Source organism: Gastrolobium bilobum, unplaced genomic scaffold (assembly GCF_033153095.1).
Source record: "Gastrolobium bilobum isolate Gb01-03AN ecotype WA unplaced genomic scaffold, APGP_CSIRO_Gbil_v1 utg230700, whole genome shotgun sequence".
Taxonomy (NCBI): Eukaryota; Viridiplantae; Streptophyta; class Magnoliopsida; order Fabales; family Fabaceae; genus Gastrolobium; species Gastrolobium bilobum.
Window position 1 is genome coordinate 1 of NW_026897015.1, and position 21,262 is coordinate 21,262.

The 21,262-nt window shown below is 33.7% G+C and overlaps 1 protein-coding gene across 1 annotated transcript; it reads right to left on the reverse strand.

Moving 5' to 3' along the window:
• Positions 1-4,479: 4,479 nt before the first annotated feature.
• LOC133303429 (phosphatidylinositol 4-phosphate 5-kinase 1-like) lies at positions 4,480-21,250 on the reverse strand. Its single transcript, XM_061503339.1, has 8 exons — positions 21,155-21,250; positions 7,371-8,161; positions 7,126-7,242; positions 6,799-6,964; positions 6,545-6,655; positions 6,261-6,454; positions 6,036-6,166; positions 4,480-4,784 (listed from the first exon to the last, which is right to left on the reverse strand). The coding sequence occupies exons 1-8, from the start codon at positions 21,248-21,250 to the stop codon at positions 4,480-4,482; spliced, it is 1,911 nt and encodes a 636-aa protein (XP_061359323.1).
• Between the last annotated feature and the right edge of the window lie 12 nt (positions 21,251-21,262).

Sequence of the window (21,262 nt, forward strand, 5' to 3'; positions counted from 1 at the left end):
GCACTTGATCTGGCGACCACATCTTGTTTCTTACTTCTCCATGTCACCAAGTTACCACAAAGAAATATGCAATAACCAGTGGTAGAACGACGGTCAGTCACGGATCTAGCATAATCAGCATCTGTGTAGACTTCTAAAGATAGATTGCCATCACGTCGGGATAACAACCCTTTACCAGGAGTACCTTTCAGATACTGAACAATTCTCTCTACTGCCTGCATATGTTTCTCCTTTGGATCGTGCATAAACTGACTGACAACACTAATAGCATAAGCTATGTCTGGTCTAGAAACACCGCCGGACGCGCCTCCACGCGCCGGAGAAAGCAGCTGCGCGTGGGCTTCACTCTCGGACAAAGAGGCGGCCCGTGAGAGCGCGTGGCAAGGCTTTTCCGGATGAAATTTTTCCGGTGTGGTCTTCCGTTGAGCGCGCACCTGTCTGTGGGTGGTTGCGGTTGAAAAGTCACCGGAAAGGGTTCTAAACGGTGAAGACAGAACTGGTTGAAGGCGGTCGGAGGTGTTTGGGTCGTTTGTGGCGGAGGAACGTTGCGTAGAATGATAGAACGAAAAAAAAGAAGGTCAACAGTGGTCCCCTTGGTCCAAAAGGTCCCCGGAAAATTTTTTCCGGTGGCAGTTGATGGCGGCAAGAGGCAAAGAAATTAGGGTTTTGTAAAAAAAAGACAATAGGCGCGGAAGCAGAGCCCTCAAGATCGAGAGCTCTGATACCAACTTGAAAAAGGGTTATGAAATATTATTGATTTGTATTTGAATATGTACATAGGGGTCTCTATTTATAGAGACTTTTTGACCTAATTTTGACCTAATGGGCTTGGCTCAATATACAAGTAACAGACTAAATAAATACAAATAAATGACTACATAATTACTAATAAATGACTACATAATTACTATTCACAACAATTTTTTTTTATTTAATTCTTTGGATACTTGTTAATCCCGTGATTATCATTTCGGGATACTTTAGCTACGACAACTTGATGATTCGGAACATTCAAATTCAATCAAATGAATTTCCTTAAAATTATTTTCAAAATTAAAATCACTCAATACACAAATATTTTTTACAAAATGATGTAGCTTTGAGTTCCCTATTGTACAAAGGGATATGTCGAAGCAAGAACTCTCCCGTCAAGCCCAAAATATTTTTTTATACTTTAGACTTTTTTGTAAATAAAAAATTCTATTTAATTCTTTGGGTGAAACAAATATTTTAAAAAAATTATTAATAATTTACACAATTAATTTAAAAGTGATTTTTTAAACAAAGGGTGTACGATGCTATTACTTTCCTTATTCGTAATCGGCTCCCGAATCTACTTTCGTTTTCAAAGACCTTTTTTCTCTTTACAAAAGTGGTTTTCCATTGTTTTCCCAAATATATTTTGGTAGCAGCTCCATTATTTCAATTTTTTATTTTATTTTCCATTGCTATCATGTTCCGATCTAATTGTGATAATATGCTTATGAATATTGTGCTTGAGAAATGGTAGCTTGTCACAGTTTAATGATGATTTGGACCCATACTAAACGGAATGAAAGATCCATTCCAATAAATGGTCCAGAGGCCCAATAATGAAGAATTAATCTAAGAAAATATACATACAATGTATACATGCAATCCCAAAGTGCACTACTCATCTTGCACTAGCACATGACTCGTAAGCCCCCCTTAATAGTAAATAGTTAAAGGAAAAACACAAGATTCTAACCAAGTTTGGACATCATAACTCACCAAAAGACATTCCACATACGAGACAAGCTAACAAAATCATCATAATCTATCAATTAGAACGCATGCCACCATACTAAAGCAACATAATGAGACAAGTAGGTCGTACCGCTACTATAAAAAGAAAGACTCAAAACTTATGTATCATCATTTTCTTAAATATTACATAAACTCATCACTCAAATATTCACTTAAGTGTTAAAGTGTCTTGCATGTACCCACCCCAACTAGCCCAAATAACGCACACTTCAACTGCATCAGGATCGTCATCCTATTGATTCCATTCGGCGTGGCAGTGCAGCTGATCCAGCCACAAGAACTCATCCAGTTATCAACTTGAATCAAGTTGAACTGTGTATAGTCAGACCAATTCCTTTTTGGACTCATAAAATGATAAATAAGTAACTTGAAATTGGTTATGTATTGGATTTATTTTGTAGTAATGATAAATGATAAGTGATTGTCTCCTACCGTATGAATTATGATTTAAGTATTCGGGATAGGTAAGGCATATGAGGGATTACGATACTAAAATGAAAGTTGTGTACCTCATGAGTATGAGTTACCTCTTATATAACACAATGCTTAATTTGAGATAATATTATTATTGTATCAAAAAAGAAGAAGATAATATTGTTATTTATTTATTTATTTTGACATATCCATCCTAATTACATTTTTTAGATGAGTTGTTTTTTTTTTGGTAAATCACAAGCTTCAATTCTTTGAGCTGGTTATGGAACTAATCTTTTTGTCACTGCTCACCCCTCCCCAAAAATGTATTTGGTGGAAATCGAATTCTGATTCTCTCCTCATTCTATTCAGTATGCATTGCCAACCGAACTACACTAATTGGGTGAGATAGTATTATTTTTAGAGCCGTGTACACTACAGGGTATGTTGTTGCCAGATAAGTATGAGATACAGAAATAATCCGAGATCATCGCAATAATAAGGAAATATCAAAAATCAAATGCAAATCTAAGCTTGGAGTGTGCGATGATTGCTGGGCTCATATTCGAGCCTCGATCCAAAATATTATCCATACTTATTTAAGAACTTTCCTATTATATTTCAAGTTAAATTGATTTCCCTCTTTGATTTGGACATACTTATACGATATGATGGGTGTATTAGAAAGGAGTTCGTATCGAACAATACGATATTGTATATTACGATACGATACGTGTGTCATACGATACAAAAATTAAATCAAAATTTATAATTTTTAATATAAAATAAATAAATAAAGATTTGATTTGCTATTTAAATTAAAAAAAATAAAAGGATCCTTTTTGGAAGGGAATGATGGATTACTTATGTCACTTATAGACGCTGATAGTGATAATAGTAATATATTAGTCTTAATGGTTGATGAATAGAAGAATAACCGGTTTGTACTTTAATTATTTATGTATTTTGCTTATTGGATCCTTTTTGGAATTTGAAATTATATGATATTAATTATATTATAAATATTTAATTTATTTTTTATTATATTTTTGTTTCTTACGATTCGATACGATTTAACAATTTTTTGATACAAAAAATCTGTCAAACGATACACGATACGTATTGCGATTCAACAACTTTACTTTTAAGAATTAAATTATTTGATGAATTTTTATGAAATTGATTTCTTATAAACAAATTATAAAAAATAATACAAAATTAATTCAATCAAACTGATATACATTTTAAACCTAACCATCGGATGAAACTATAAAAAAAAAAACTAATTGTATCAGTAAACATTTTTCTTTAAAACCGTCTCAATTCAATCGACTGGGACAGTGAAACTCTAATTATTAGTAACAATTAACAATATGTTTGTCTTTTTTGTTTTTCATTTTTATAGGTGTTTGAAAATTCAAGAGTTGTGGCGCTTCTCATATCCGGCACGCTATTCTATCTTCATTATTAAAATACCACAGCACAACATGCATGTATAGCAATCACTATCAGATACCAAACCGATTCACATTACGTGCTCAAATTTCTTGTTTTGTGGCGTTGTTTGATTCTTGGCCTTTTTTACCCTGATAGTTCGTTCATGATGGAACGATATACCAATGATGATTAACTAAGTAGTGAATTGAAAGTAAAAAATTTTAGTAGTAGGAATATCTCTTCTCTTCTTTTTATGCTTTACTCACTGCAAAAGTAAAAATACCAATTTGAATGCACACCAAAGAGAGAGACCGAGACAGGTGGGGGTCCTCTGTGGGAACTTTTCTTTCTTGCTCAACAGGGCAAACCATCCAAAAAATTTATGTTCATTCAATTCCATTATCCATCTTTGACTGTTCTGTACAATTATTCACCCCCACCCCTGTCAAATTTGTATCCCTCCATATGCATTTTGCATTTTTCTATTCCCTATACCCTTCTCTCCACTACCCATAATCAATCTTTCCACAATCATAACAAAAGTGAATAAAAAAAAGAATATCTCATCACATGCCCTATGATGCATTACATGTACAACTATTGTGACAATCTCTCCCCACAATAAAAACAAAAAAGCATCCGTTCCATGTCCATTTGCAATGGCTATGAGAAAAATTTAGCCATCACAACAAGTAAGGTCTCCTTTCCAATCTTGGATTTAATTTTAACACCAATATCTCAGATTAAACTTTAAATCACCCATGTTTGCAGCAGTAACTGATGTATCCTGATGATGATAGTTTGTTCCAATTTAATTCCAACCGTCTTTCTCCGAGCATTTCATTTGTCCTCTACAAAGATTCTGTGAATGAAATCCCTAAACCTTTTGGAGTATAGCTTGGGATCAACGGCTGAGATCGAGGTTGAATCGACTTGCAGTGACTTGTATGCATGCTCTAGCTTTTTGCTAATATCATAATCTTGGAGAATGTCAATGATACCAAAGTAGAGGATTACATCCGAGATCTCACCATTACTCTCTGAAGGGGTAGAATTGCTACTTCCAGTACCTGTGTGCTGATCCAATCCAGCTTTACATACTCTCTCAGCTATTGGCAGGCATGTTTGTTCCCAGCCGAGGTTTCCTAGAAATATCAAGAATCACCACATTTATGGATAAAATTAGAATTTAAATCAAATATTTACAAAATTAGGATGTAAACTAACCTATTAGGAAGAAGGCCCAAGAGAAACAAGAAAAGTAAAATTTATACCTAAATCTTGCTAAAGTAATTCTGTAATTATTAATTTTCTCTCTTGGCTAGATTATATCTTTAAAGAGTAAATCCTGTAACTATAGTTTAGAAAGTAAGAAAAACATAAACTTATCTATTTTTAAATCAAACATTTTCTATTTTTATGTTACTGGCACAAATCTTCAAGTCCTAGTAACAATTACTGCTCCATCAATATCACTGTCAATTAACAAATAGCTTTGCAAAGAAGGTTTTTCCACTTTTCAGAAATATCAAATGACCCCACCAGCATTTGCTGTCAACAAAACTGCCTCAAATTTTTCCATGAAAACTTCAGTTATTTGTGGTACATCTCAACCAACAGGATCATATTCATTAAAGAAGATAACTAAATCACCCACCCCTAAATCACATCGACAGGAGAATGGAAAATATAATGTTGATTCATCTGCCATTGCTTGGTTTCTACACATGACTTGTGGTCCAGATCCTCTTAGCTATTGGCATGTGCATGTGTGATATTGATAGTTTAAGACCGTAGCATTTTGCTTCTGTTTGTTATATGCCTAGGTCCAGACGGACTAAAGCTCAAGCACAGGGCACATACAAAAAAATGAAAGCAGTCGCTACCAATGGGTGCAAGCAATAGAAACAAAAATGCTAAATTCCCTATAAATCATCTAGTCATAAAATGCGGCAACTAAGAATGGTCTATGTTAAGTCGAATCCAAATTCCCTTAATTAACTTGATTTCTACAATGAATGCTGGGTTAGAATTCACATAATAGCTTGAGCTGATATTAATAGAACTTTGTCAAGATTTCTAAATCTGCAAACATTGTCTTTTTAGGAATATAAATGAATATGGAGGAGGACAATCTTAACAGTTCATTTTTGTTACTTCATAGCAATTAATTCTACACGTTGAAACAACAAAGACAACTATATACAGGGATAAAGAGAGAAAGGCATACCGGCCTATGGGTTTCCGCTTCATATCCTGCATCTCATCGTTTTGCATGTCTCTCTTGCCTGCCAAATCCATATTCCCACATATTTTTAATCTCTTTTGGATCCATTAAGTTTACATGAGAAAAGGAAACATGGAAGTATGGAACTAGGAAGTAAGAAGACATATACCTGAACACAACTCATTTGGTGAACTTTTTATTTCATCAAGTGAGTAATCATCACGAAAATGAAGGCCAATCAGAAAACTGTAATCCATTATCCCCTTGGCTTCCAGGAATTCACAGTATCTATCAATTTGCCTGAGCATAAGTCATTACAAAAGACCAACTCTAAGAACATCACAAAACATGTTGAAAGTAAAAGCAAGATGCAACTTGGCAGCACATTCTTTACCATTTAAGCTCTTGAAACCAAGACTTTTCCAAGCGAAAGACAAAACTAAGATCAAGGTCTTTAAGAGTGGTAGTCTCATCAATCTCCTCCTGCGGTTTATCTGTTGTGCGCTTATGAGAAGAACCTTTGAGGTCAAACCGCTTATGAATCCGATACTCCGAACAGAATACATTGTCCATTACAACAAACCGAGTCTGTTTATTCATATCATAGCGTTCATCACATTGTGACAAGCATTCGTGTAGTATCAGTTTATAGCAAATTTTAAATTTGAAAAATCATACCTTCTGACCTCCAATAGGTTTGACACAATGTAAGCCCAGGAATTTTGTTACCATGGAGTTCTTGTACTGAGAAACATGTTGATAGTAACTTCGAAGCATCCTGATGAGCACCTGACATGGCCACCAACTAATTATTGAATACCCAGGGGAAAAAGCATGGTGATCAAAATCCGAAAGTGAGATTTTACCTTCCTTAATATAGGTTTATAGTTTTCTCATCAAATTTAATGCATCTTCAGAGACTAGAAACTAACCTTGACTTCAGACTTCTTCAAGGTCTTGATAATAAACCGGTCGTCCTGAGTGAGGTAAAAAAAGCTCCCGCTTTTGCCAGGGGAAGACATCTCTCTAAGTGTGTCACTGCCGCAAATAGAAAGCATGTAATCCTCGGGATCTATGGCAGATAATTCCCTTAAATGTCTAAATACCAAACAAACAAACAAGTACCCACCAAAAGACATAATTAGTATCCACAGCCAAGCTTTTGCCTTGCTTAGAAATCAAAAAAGGTTAAAAACAACAAAAACAACAACAAGAAACATCAATCAACTCAAGAAGATTGATATAGAAAATATTCACACCTGAACACCACAGGACAGTAGTCTTTCCACCTGAACGCAGGGAACCTCGTCCAAAACTTCTCCTTTGGATCAAAATCATAGTCTTGCAGCATCGAAGCATGCTTCCCAACAGAGTATCTAAAAGAAAAACAAAACAAAAAGTTCCTAAAAATAAAAATAAAAAAACATAGAAAACCACAAGCATACTGCTATTGCTAAGCCAAGCTGAATATAAAAGTTCAAAACTAGCAATGTAGATAAGATACCTGATACCCAGTTGAAGATTAAGCATCAAATCGTAATTCTTCTGTCCCTTGGATACATTATGACCAGGTTTCTTAACATCCCCATCAACCTCAGAACAGTCGTAATTCTTCTGTCCCTTGGATACAGTATGACCAGGTTTCTTAACATCCCCATCAACCTCAGAACAGGGACTCCCATCACGCCAAGTGAAAACACCTTCCCCATTCGGAACCCCGTTCTCCCAATACCCTTCGTAACGGTTGCCGTTCTGCCACGTCAGCACCCCCTTCCCCGATATCGCACCACCCTTCCACTCCCCAACATACTCGTTCCCGTTCTTCCACATATACCTCCCCTCACCCTCCTGCAAGTTGCAACTCCATGACCCTTCATACACGTCACCATTAACGTAACATTTCTTGCCGAACCCGTGTTTCCTGTCGGAAACCCACAACCCACGGTACGTGTTCCCGTCGACGCTAATGAGTGTTCCGTAACCGTCCATCCGACAGTCAACGACCTCGCCCTCGTAGGTTGCCCCCGACGGCCACGAGAACCTTCCATTGCCGGAAGCCTTTCCCTTTTTCCACTCTCCCTCGTACATGCAACCGTCCGACCATAGGTATTTTCCGGCGCCATGAGGCTCGTTCCCCAACGAGCTTCCGATGTAGATGTCTCCGCTCGGGAGCTGTTTCTCCACCGCGACGGGCGACACTCGCCGGGTCCGCGGTGGCCGGCGACGCGAAGGCGCGACCACTCCTATCTCGCTGTCTTTATCTTCTTCTTCGGATTTCTTTTTCTTTGCATTAAACTATTGCTCCCAGAGAGTAAGCAGCGTCATTTCTTTTTTTCTCTTCCTCTTCACCGTAGCGGCGGCGATATTTCCGGCGGAGAATGGAATGGAGCTTTGTTTAGTGTATGATGAAAAGTTGGGAAAATCTAATGACAATAATGTTACTGTTGCTGCTTCGAAGAATGGGACTATATAAGAGAAGTTAGAGAGAGAGAGAAACTGGTAAATGCCAACAACGCGTAGGGAACATTATGAGGCGCGAACATTATGGGAAATTATCTTACTGTACATGGGATGTACTCGTTACTCAATTCAGTATATTTCCTTTTTCAATAAGAGAAAATACCATTTTCATTTAATTCATTTAATTTCTCCTTCTCATAATGCCATTGGTACCTAAAATTCGGCGTGGTCTATTGTATTTACAGGAGTATTATGTTAGTAGAGATATTTGAACGCTGATTATCTGCTGAATCTCTGTGGTGGTTGATGATGATGTCGCCGTTAACGTAACGGGGTGTGTACGAAATTTTTTTTTTTTTTGTTAGTCAAAATATATAGTATTAAGTGTTGGATATATTTTTTTATCATAGATGATAAAAAAAAATAACCTATTTATATTATTCATATTTTTATTATCATTGCCACAAATATTTATTTTTTTCCTTTTTTTTGAAAGGGAATAGGTATTTCGTTGTACGGAAATTGTATTCAGCGTGTACATATAGAGATTTTATTCTCAAAGATAGTATAAATAACGCAATTAGGATTAATTAGGGAATCACTCATGACTATGATAGTAAATATTGAAATATTTATTAATTTTATAGGATGATGAAATATTTCCTGATAAGCGTTATTTTCTTATATTTTTATTTTTTTTACATCAATCAATATTTGAAATTCTATGTTACGTACAGCTATTTTAAAGAATTTGAATTCAAATTAAAAAATTCTATTTCAAGCAGATAAATAAGTGCACAAAATATTTCTTTTTCTCTAATAATTTCATTCCATAGAATAAGAGTTTAAATAGACAAAGAGCAAGAGATATCAACCACAACCATGATTCCTCTAATCACATATCACTAATAATTAAAATAATACCCCATATCTCACTGTCTACATAACTACACTATATTGGACTAAGCAAAATTATAATAATCAATTCTAAACATTCTAATGGGCTCGATTAATTCTATTTTGGGCATGAGTCTCTTTACTCTTTGTAAAAAATTTACGACTCACAAAAATCAAATATATTACTCTTTAGGCAGATGAATAATCGATCTAAGTTTTATTTACTATTTATGGCTATTGGCATATATTTTCTTTTCTTTCTTTCTATTTTTTTTATAGGTATACCGATCCAATGTGGCATGGATTTTGAAACTCGTTGTTAATATAATATTATTGATATTAATTTGAATTAGAATGAAGCAATTAAGGGAAAGAGATAGTTGGCATAACGAATAATCCCACCCATTCATACCGTGCTATGTCTGTAAAATGGTGTGGCGTGATAGGATGGTACTCAAATAAAATTTCAATTTTCTCCAATGGTAAATTGTAAGATATAAACAACAAATTTCGAGAAGCCCAAATAAAGTGAGGCTAGCTAAAGCGATGCAAAGAAATGTGAAACTCTGTTTCGTGACTTTTTGTTAAAAAAAAAACGATGCTTATTTGCAGCATTTACATTACAATAAATGAAATGAAAAGGGTGATATTACACGAAACATGATGCATGTTTCACAACTTCCACATTCAATCTAGACTCGGATTTAAAATCAACAAGTTCATAAAGCATTAGATAAAAATGCTTTCATGTTAACTAGCACTTTTTTTGTTCTGGTATTTGTTTGCTAGGAAATATTGTGTGTCAACAACTTTTTGCGAATGACATTTCATGAATAGGACCAAATCATACATAGTTCATGCTTAATGCAAGAGTTTAACCACGAATTTTTACTAAATTGTTAAAACAATTAATTTGACTTCATTTAACCTGCTATTTATTAACGAAAGTCTCCAATATGCAAGCGACAAACAACCATACACTTTTTTTTTGGAAAAATAATAATAATAATATATGTGAGATTGAGCTATAAATTAGGATGTAATTATGAAATGCTTTGATTGCGGGATTTAATTATGCTAAAAAAATCAAAACGTTCATAATGTATCAGGTAATATTAAAATATTCTAGAGAATTTTTTTAGATTAATTTTTCTTAAATTTTATTATTTATTTCCTTATTTTTGAGTAATATGGATTAATATTTAATTTTTTGAATCACATCAATATATGATATTCTTCTGTTTATTGTTCTTTCCTTCCTTATTAATTATTTACCTAAATTCCAATAATTCCAATCATATACACTTAAAGTTAAACAATAGTATTTCCAACATTATTTTTTTCTTAAATTAATTATAACTCCTTAGGAGCACTATCAGATTATAGGCTGTACTGTTTACCTGTTACAATCGTATATTCTAAGGGAATTGACTATATTAAATGGGAAATGTTATAGTTACTACTTATTTTTTTTACTACTTGTTACTACCAAATCTTAACCGTTGATTTCTGTCAATCTAACGGTTATAATTTATTGAATATTAATAATTAATTAATAAGTATGATTCCATAAATTACAACTGTTAGATTGACGAAAATCAGCGGTTAAAATTTAGTAATAACAAATAGTAAGAAAAATAAGTAGTATCTCCATATTAAATTGCAACAAGTTTGCAACCATTTTAAAATGCAGTTCAAACGTGGTGTTATTGGAGAAAAGGGCAAAGTGCCAAGTGGTGTGTCCCATGACGTTGGTTTCATTGGTCACTTTGATCTGTGATTATTGTCGGCCGAAAAATAAAACACGTTTCATGCGCCATATATTGGGGCCTTGCTTTCTGTGCCATGTGGTACCCTCAAACACAACAAATCAAATTATCAACCAAGCAAATTTGATACCGTTCCATTTTATTTTGTAACCGTCGAAGAAATAAAATAAGGTCATATCTTATTTTCATCAATCAACGGTTATTATTTTCATAAATCAAATTTATTAATTATTAATTCACAATAAATGATAACGATTGATTGGCGAAAATTAACGATTAAAATGTGATAATAACATTGATAATAACATTATTTTATAGTAATAATATCACATCCCATAAAATAATATCAACCATACTTCTTTTTTTTTCTAACATTCTTCAATCACTTTGATCGTAAGAGGGGACAGTTGGCATAACATGCATAATATATCATGATAAATATATTTCACAAATACTTCATTTTTTATCCGATAATTGTGTATTGAATAATATTTTATGGTATATTTATAAAGAAATTTTTTTAAGATTTATATAGAAATGAATTTTTTACGCAATATAAAGTTGAAATGTTACTCTTTTTTGTAACATAATGAATTTATAACAAATAAATCCTTTACAAATAATATAAACAAAGTCATCATTTTTCTGTCATGATACAGTTACTATAGTCCTCAAGAATTTAATTTACAATAAAATGCAAGAGTGATTCTTTAGAATGTAAGTAGAAATAAATAAATTTGTGCGACCAAAAGTAAAAAAGAAAAATAGAAGTCAATAAGAGTTGATTCAGTTGATCATTTTCATTGATAAGTTATATATAATTTTTTTTTTTGAGTCCATAATAAATTCAGAGACAAACATCAAGTTAATTTTAGACTGATTACATAAAAAAGAAATAAATAAGAAGAAAAAGTTTCCATTTCTTGTTCGAGGTCCTAGTACCCATTTTTTTTAACAGCATTTGCTCTTTTGATAGTTGACAAAAAAAAAATATTTAAATCATAGTATTTTTTTTTCGGATAAAAGGTCATATTATATTTTATACTTTGACATCTCTCTGCTTTTCTTGTTGCTATATTACTCGGTCAATATAATTTTTTTTAATTAAAGTTTAACATTCTTAGTCAGGTTCTTGTATTCGGCAATATTTCTCTAGAGTAATAAATATTAAAATCATCCATGTATGATTAACCAATTGTGTTATATAGGCATCAAATTATTTAGAAATGAGTTGAATATTATATCAAAATGAAATTTAATTTTCCAGGTTTCTATATAACTCAATTAAAACGTTATCTATAGTTATTCTATACTTCTTAAGAAAATATTGTAAATAATAAAAATGAAATTTGAAGCCATTAATTAATGAGAATTTTTATTAATTGTGTATATATTTTTTCCACCTAAAACAATTCTAGACCTGCCGTTAGCGATGTTGCAAAGTATTTTTTTTTTCTATGTATATGTTATAAAAATTTACATTTTGAATAAATAATTTAATTTTACATTGTTTATATTTCACAATCAAGAGAGGAAAAATAAATTGCATTAGATTGTATTAGATTTGATTCCATGTTACTAAACAAGAAATTAGGTGCATGCAAATACCTAGAATAGATGTAACATTTGACAGAGTCGAATCTAGGTATATGAGAAGGGGGCAAGTGCCCATCCTTGAAATATGATTTAAAAATACAAAAATACCCTTCTTTTAGAATTTAAGTTTTTCCAATTTAATATCTGGGTAGGATATTGTTGGTTAGTAATTTTTCAAAAGAAAGAGTTATCGTTCTCAGATAACGGATTGAAGTATATTTTTTTATTTTTCTGAATTAAAAATTCTTGAATTGGAACTTAATTGGTTTTTGTAACAAGAAATTTTTGTATAGTTTTTATCAATCATTAAAACTGATCTAAAAAGTAAAGAATTGATTTATCAATGTTAAAATCTTCTGGGTATATCTCAAATCATGAATGACAACAATATTTGCATTACTGCAAATTCGTACAGTGCTACAACATGTTTATTTCAAATTTGCTACAGCAAGTTTTTGAAACTTTTCAGAATCAACAATAAATCAAGAAAAACTTTTCCCAAGAATCTTTTTTTAATTTTTGATTATTCCTAATCAAAAAGTTTCCAAAAAATTTCAATTTTTTGTTTAAATACCCAAGTTCCATTCCCATGGCTTGAGTAAAAAAATTGAAAGAATCAAACGGATAAAATAAAGAACAGTAACAATGAACATCAAAAGAAATTCATCCAATCATTTTGATAAACCCAGAACAGAAGAGAAACTAAAAACCCATATTTAGATACAAAAAATCAAAGATTAAAGAAAAGAAAACATGCATTAAAAACACAAAATCAAAGTAATCGTTCAAAAAAATACCAATCCTAAACTAGAGTTAGGATTTTTGAATCTTCACTTGCATGCACCCTCGATCCTCTCTCCCTCAGCATTGTCGATGCTTGAGATTATGAATCTTGAAGAGTGATGCATTCAGCCTTTCACACAATATTTAGATTCAAGGAAAAACTACAAAAGATTGAAAAACGTGAATAAAACTCTGGAAACTCTAAATCTTCAAAAACTAAGGGCCTGTTTAATTGTGTTCTGGTTTTTTTGTTCTTAAAATTGTTTTGTAGAATAGTTATGGAAACAGTTGTTTTTTTTTATGTATTTTTTTTTAAAGTTAAAAACCAAAACAAAAAAACAAAAACAACTCAGACCTGTTCTCTAAATTTGATTCTAAAAAAAAAAAAAAAACAGTTATAGTTTTCAAAACATTGTTTACAAAACAGGCCTTACCAAACGAGATTTTTAGGATCTGTTTGATTCTTGTTCTTAAAAACAGTTTTTAAGTTTGTAAAACAAAAAAATAAAAAAATCTGTTTGGGAATAATTGTTTTGCAAAATGCTTCCCAAAACAATACTCTTTTTTTGTTTTTAAAACCAGAAAACCAAAACAACTTGAGGATGTTCTCCAGCGCTGTTTGCGATTTTCTTTTTAGGCGGTGGCAAAATCGTAATTATCAGCATTCATTAATGGCAGTTTCGTAAATATTAGATGGCATTTTTGTAATTCTAAAATTTCATTAATGGCATTTTTGTAAATAATTACAACTTCTTTATAACTTTAATTTAACTACACTAAAACAAGTTTTTTTGTTTTTTTACTCTCAAATCAGTTTTTAAAATTCATATTTAAAACAGTTTTTGAAAACAAAAAAACTAAAACACTTTCAAACACACCCTTAGTTTTTTTGTTCTGAAAACTAAAAAACTGTTTTTAAAATCTATAATCAAACAGAGCCTAAATCTCTGGATCTAAAAATCTAATATCTATTCTATGTTTACAAACCCACACAAATTAACTAAAAAAACTAAAAAATTCTTTTCATCAACAGCCGTCCATGTTCTTTCATCCAATGGTTATTAATTGACCTCTATTTGACCCACGTGCCTCCGCATTTATTTTCTTCTCAGCTGAAAGTAAAAATTAAAATAAAACATTGTAAGAAAACAAGCCAAATACTTCTTTTCTATTTTTTATCTTCTCTTTTTTACTTGGGCCTTAACTTAAACTCTTTTGGGCCCCATTTAGCTGCAACATCACTTATTAATAGCCCAAAAAAATATAAAATAACATAAAGTAATACAATATATATATATATATATATATATATATATATATATTGGTGCTAACAAAATACCCCAAACTTAGGTAATTGCTTGCCCTCAAGCAATCAAGAAAACATACATTCAAAAATAGTTTGCTAGCTTAAAATTCACAGAGTCACATAGCAACACATAGTTAATTTTAATAACTCAGTTAAATTTATCAACCATCTATGCAAAACACATCACACTTCTTAAAGCATTGACCAGGCTTAATATTAACCAATTCCTACATCAAATTAATCATCCAACTCCAGTCAATCAATAATTATAGAAGCATTCAATCAAAAATTCATGCTCATTCAAACAGTTGCAACCCTTAAATTAAACTGATTTCATTGACATTCCACTTAATTCCTTTCCAGACATATTCAATTAATCACATAATTTTTTTTTAATAAGGAAGTTCACTCATTATCATCATGCATGAATGCTTCCAACCTACACCACTAATTAGAAACTTGAAGTCCAATATGCTACCTCCATCAAAGGGTCTTTAAAGCTTGTAATGAGGCAGGGCTAGGATCTTTGTTTTTCTGGTCACTTGGCTAATTAAGCTAACCCTTAGTGTCTAACTAATCCTCATTATTATTATTTTTATTTTTGCCTAAACAAGACAAAGGGAAACTACTGACTTCCTCCTCCCTTTTTTTTTATTTTGCTCACCTTCACAATTTTTACTTTTGCCTACTTCTCCCTTTTTACTTCAGCAAGCTCAGAGATCTATTTTTTTTTAAAGACAGAGAACTCCTTTTATAACATCACTTGTTCCCCTTTTTCTTCGAATTTTTTTTACTTCCGATCCTCTTTTCTTTTTCTTTCCGTTCTCTTTTTTTTTTTTTTTACACAACCAATTTCCCTTTGCCTCATTTAGCTTACTGTATTTCTAAACTAATGAGAATTAACTAAATACTAAGATAGCTATATAGGTTGGACAAGGAATTTGGCTCATAATATCAGGGTACATGATCAGAAAAGGAAGGTTTCAGGCTCAAATATAGGGACCAAGGGATATAATTGAAGGGTGAGGCTTTTGGCTCTAGACTACATATTCAGAAACAATGCCCTAATCACATAGAAATAGCATATTAGTCATCCAAACAGAGTGCAGTATTCAAAACACCGATACACAATGGCCACTCACAAAGGAATAGAGTGTTTAGGTTCAAATACCTCACATGGGTTGTTAATCCAGTGGTTTATCAGTGAATCAGCAATTCAGGGATCACAAAAATTTTATGGCATGTAATTTGATTTTAAGCTTATATAAGTACTTATCAACTAAATTAGATCCTTAATCGACTAAGAATTAATTTAATCAAATCTGATTATACTTAAAGCAGTGATAATGTTAAACACATCAGGTTATACATTATTTCCAACTTACCACTCAGTTAATGAAGCATTCAAAACAGAGTGATTTTTTATCATTTTTATGGACCAATCAGCAAATAATCAGCAAATTGTTGGTAACAGCAAATACTATAATCACCCTAAACTTAAAATCAAGCTGGGTCCTCACAGCAGAACATAAATATATAAAAACAATAATTTGAAAAATAAATAAATAAATAAATTAAGAACCTGGGTGACCATGAAATGGTCAGCTGAGAAGGAGGAGTCTAGATTCCTCCACTTCAACTGGATCATTTTCTTGATGTCTTGCTGGCCGTATTTCTAATTTTATCTGGTTTAAGTGTCATTATTCACTGAAACATGGATCAGTGAGCAAATAGAAAGGAAAATGGCTATTAGCAAAGAAAAAAAATAAACACAGAAATATCACAAGAGATCAGCAGGAAGCAGTATTTGATATCCCTAAACAAAATTTAGCTCATGATCAAATAGTTTGCTCAAAAAAATGCAGCCAAGTGATATACCCATAGCAGAAGCATATGACAGTAAATTTCAAGATCAATGGCTCTAAGCATATTTTCACTATCCACAAACTCTAATGTCAAAATTCACATGATAATAACAAGCATCTCCAAAAAAAAATTGACCGTAAGGAGCAATCCACAGGAGTATATCAAAGAATGAACATAGAGTATGCTTTTAGAGTATGTTCCAATGCATAGCAGTATATCACTTGAATCTGAATAATAATAAATATATATATATATATATATATATATATATTAGGGATTTCAATCTGTGAGAAGGGGACAAAAATTGAAAGAAAAGAAAAAAAATGAATTCTACAACCAGTTCAACCAAAGAAAGGAATTCTACAACTGGGGAAAAATGATGCGTCATTAGATGAGCAAAAGGTAATCTCTCAACAGTTAGCCAATATGAATGCCAAGTTAGACAAAATGCAAGTCTCTCCATCTCAAGTTAATTCAATTAACTGTGAGTACTGCAAAGGGGAGCATGCGACTAATGAGTGCCCAACACTCATGGGAGCTGAGCCGTTCCAGGTCAATGGAGTTTGGTATGATCCAAGGCCATCACAGAATTTCCAAAAATTTTAGAGGAATCAGAACAATGCTCAAGGAGGCAACTTCCAAAGGAGAATTCAATGGGGAGGTTTGGACTACAAATCCAACAATTATCTACAACCTCTTCCTCTTCCACATAAGGAACCGTCTGAGTTGGAGAAGGCAATGCTACAGCTTTCTAAGACCACAAATGATAACATTCAGAATATTGGCGCCTTCATGAATGAGACAAGAGCCTACCACAAGAATCAAGATGCATCCATCAGAAACTTGGAGACTCAAATTGGCCAACTTTCAAGACAACTAGCTGAGAGGAGTCAAGAAAGGATCAATGCAGTGTCAAAGGAGCAATGTGTAAGAACCCGCACCGTTAATTAAGGAATTTAATTAATAAATTATGAGAAATTAGGAAATGATTTCATAATTGACCCTAATAATTATTATGAGGCTTTAATAATTATAATAAGTGAGAATTAATGCTGAAAGTCGTTTTTCGAAAGAAAAGTGCAAATACCGGTTCTGCTAGTCGGTATAAATGCGTACCGAAAAAGTATCCCGGAAAATTAATGTAAGTGCATGATAATTACTAGAATGATATGTAGGACTTGTAAAACGAGTTTCAAGTCCAAATAATGAGAACTGGTGCTAGAAACCGGTACTGGCTTGGAAAAGCGCGTACCGGAAAGGTGCTCAGAAAATTATAAGAAAAATATGATAATTCTTGTAAAATTGAGTAGGTTAAGAATCCAGAATTTGGGATTAAAATGCTAAGCGTAACAATTAAAGTTAATACTGGGTGATTAATGGTTAAACCGCTATAAATAGCCTTATGATTGGCACATAACCCTAGGACCTCAGTTTTTGTGCGTGAGTGGCTGCTGAGTGTGGATCTCCTTGCTGACTTGGTGTCTCCTTCACTTGCCTTCACCATTTCTTGAGCTTTGAGGCCATTTCCTTCACTTATTCTTCTCCTAAACACTTGTGGTGAGTGAGAGTGGTCTTTGGGAGTGTGTTGGTGGCATTTTTCTGAGTTGAGGGTGCTGACCTTGGTGGGTGGAGCTGCTGTTTTGGGTTGTTTGGGTGGTTGGAGTCTTGTTCTTGGCTTGTGAAGCTTCAAGAAGCTTCTTTGTGAAGAAAAGACCAACCTTTGTGTTGCATTTTCGTACACCTTATTTCCAGAACCTGTAGAGGCAGTGTGGTGAGCTCCATGAGCCATTGATCCTCTGTTTTGAGCTTTGGTGAGTTGTACCTTGAGCTTGTGTTTTAATGGGTTAAAGGTGTGATCTTTGCATGTATAATGGGTTAATCAAGTAACCAACTGGGGTGTGGACCTTAATCAGTATAAAGATGCATGCTTTAACGTAATTAAGTGTTAAAAATGGAACCTTGGAAGGATATCTTCACGAAATGCATTTTCTGCATTCTGTCGTGAAATATCTGGATATGTGCCCGAGGAATATCCGGATATGTGATATCCGGATATAGGTTTTGAGTATCCGGATATTAGATATCCGGATATGGGATTCTGGATATCCGGATATTGCATATCTGGATATGTCCAGTGAGATATCCGGATATTGAATATTTGGATATGGTCCCGAGGAATATCCAGATATTCTAGGATTTCGTAGAACAGTAGTTGTGTTGTGTGTACAGTAGGCTATTGGGGGTTTGTGGACCCTAGATTGAGGAAGTTGAACTTCTGTAATTAATGAACTAAGTCAGAATCGTTGTGATTAAGGGCTTATGGCTTGGTATGGAGCCTTAAGACGTAAAACGTAAGGAAAGGCGTTGTCTTTAAGTTATATGCTTGTGTTGCATTATTATTAATATAGTATTGGTCCATAACAGATTGTGAATCTGCTGTGTTTGGACTTTGAGCTGTGGACTCTTGGCTTTGGGAGTTAGCTTGCAAGGTATGCTTTCGTGTCCTCGGTTTAGCCATGTTGTGGTTCCACAATATCCCATGGGGGTATGGTTGTATGCATGCTGTGTTACATGCTTTGAATATTTGAAATGCTGTTGAGCTTTATGTGTAATGACTTTTAATATGCATGTGTTGTTCCATCTTGACGGTAAACCTGAGTATGTAGCGCCATACAAGACGGTGATCCGGGGTGGATGCAAGTAGCGTCTTGCACTAGTGTGGGTATTTAGCGTATGTAAATCCTGCATTTCTCTGGCCAGTAGAATAGAATTGACACACATGACATGATTATCTGCTGTATTGCACTATTTTAGAACTGATGATGATAAACTGCTTTTAAACTTATATTGTACATGTAAGTGAGCTTCGGGTGGAAGATCCTTGAGGACCCCTTGCCTTATTAAGATTTCTTGTTTAGAAATCTCACCCCACGTTTGGCGAATGCTTATTTCAGGTTCCGGTAGTTTGGTGACTGATGCCTCTGGCGGCAGGAGGCCAGAGCTTAGTTGATGATATTATTGTTGTTTGCTGCCATGACTTGATATGGATGCTGTTTATGTTTTCCACTATTTATGTTTATGTTGTTATTGAGACTGATGTTGGGCATGTTGCCTTATTTGAGTGAGCATGGGGATTGTCCATGACACTTTATGTTAGTGCTTTTGATTTGGAGTTGTATAAACTGTTAAATGGTCCGGTCTACGTTGTTGTAGTTCTGTGACTAGCGCCACACTTTTATTATATATGTTATGAGGTATTTCAGATAGCTGTTTTATTGCAATTATATACAGGCGATGTTTTATTAATTGATTAATAAGCAAGTTGGTAATGATAATGACATCATAATTGAAAAGAAAAAGATATTCCACATTTTTAATTAAGCGCTGCTTAATACGATAGTATGATAACATTACCGGATATATACGGGGTGTTACATTTATGGTATCAGAGCCTGGTTCGAGGGAAAAGCCTGTATGTATTGCAATAGCTAGGATGTTTGGTTGGTCTGTCTTGTGTGTTTACTCCGTCGAATTTTATTATGATAATGCACGTGTAATCACATTGCGTGGGCTTGATCAACTCATAATTTGTGTAACTTGTGCAGAGTCATGGTAAGGTCCGGGAGAACACGGGAGACTTCTGAGGATCAATCCGATCCTATCCTGACTGCATTGGCTGAGATGCAGGAGGCTAGGTTAGCCGACCAGGAGGCCACTAGATTGGCCAACGCGGCAATGATGGATGCAGTTCGCGAGGCGAACCGGATAGCCGCAGAGGAGGTTCGTGAAGCGAACCGGAGGACCACTGAGGATGTCCTCGAGGCGAACAGGATGGCGAACATGACGATGATGAGAGTCATGTTGGAGGAGATGAGGGCTGGTCCTGCTGTAGGCCATGCACCACCGCCACCGCCGCCGCCACCACCTAGTGTTTAGGATGAGAGCCTGAGTCACATTGGCAGTGCTGCTCATGTCGCTGAGACGAGGGAGACTCTTGTAGAGCCTGCTGAGGATCGTGATGTGATAGACCGCCGGCTGAATGCTTTCAGGCCTTTGCTTCATGAGTCTTTTGTTAAGTGCATAATGAATCGGTACTGTAAACATGACACTATATATTGTAAAGATACTTTTTTTCAAATTGATATTTAAGAACGTACATATGACGAAGAAGACATATCAACAAATTGAAGTCTATTTTTTTTTATTAAAAATCTTGTACTCTTTTTTTATTAACAAAAGTCCAAAATGACGTGACACAAAATAGGAAACATGTACTGATTATTTACTTTTCAATTTGGTGGTAAAGAAGCATTAGTTTTATTTTTATTAAAATTGATTTATTTAATATGAAATAGTTTTTATCTTAAAACATGAAATACATGTAGCTAAATGCACGTAATGCAATGATATACAATGATATGCATTGGAGCTTAGAGAGATACTATATGATATAATATATTGTGCAACAAAATTTTGAAAATCTAATCACTTATATCTTCAAGCTTCATCTTTAATTTGAAACTTCTTATAAATTATTTGTCATCATCAAAATATATATTTCATAATGTTTAAGACGATGAAACTTTTTATATCATTGTGAGCACCACCAACTTGATTTCCATAAGTGACAATGTCAGTGGCTCGTGACACTGCCATTGTGGAACCACTTGTCTGAGCCAATAACTTTGCAGCTTCAAATGCATCCATTGAATCGTGAAC

What these genes read in the sequence shown, in the direction of transcription:
- LOC133303429 (XM_061503339.1), bottom strand. Translation starts at nt 21,250, where the DNA reads ATGGATGCATTTGAAGCTGCAAAGTTATTGGCTCAGACAAGTGGTTCC. An exon ending in AATCTTCAACTGGGTATCAG is followed by an intron (nt 7,243 to 7,370) that starts GTATCTTATCTA and finishes TTTTTCTTTTAG; the next exon opens with ATACTCTGTTGGGAAGCATG. An exon ending in TGAAGAAGTCTGAAGTCAAG is followed by an intron (nt 6,656 to 6,798) that starts GTTAGTTTCTAG and finishes TGGCCATGTCAG; the next exon opens with GTGCTCATCAGGATGCTTCG.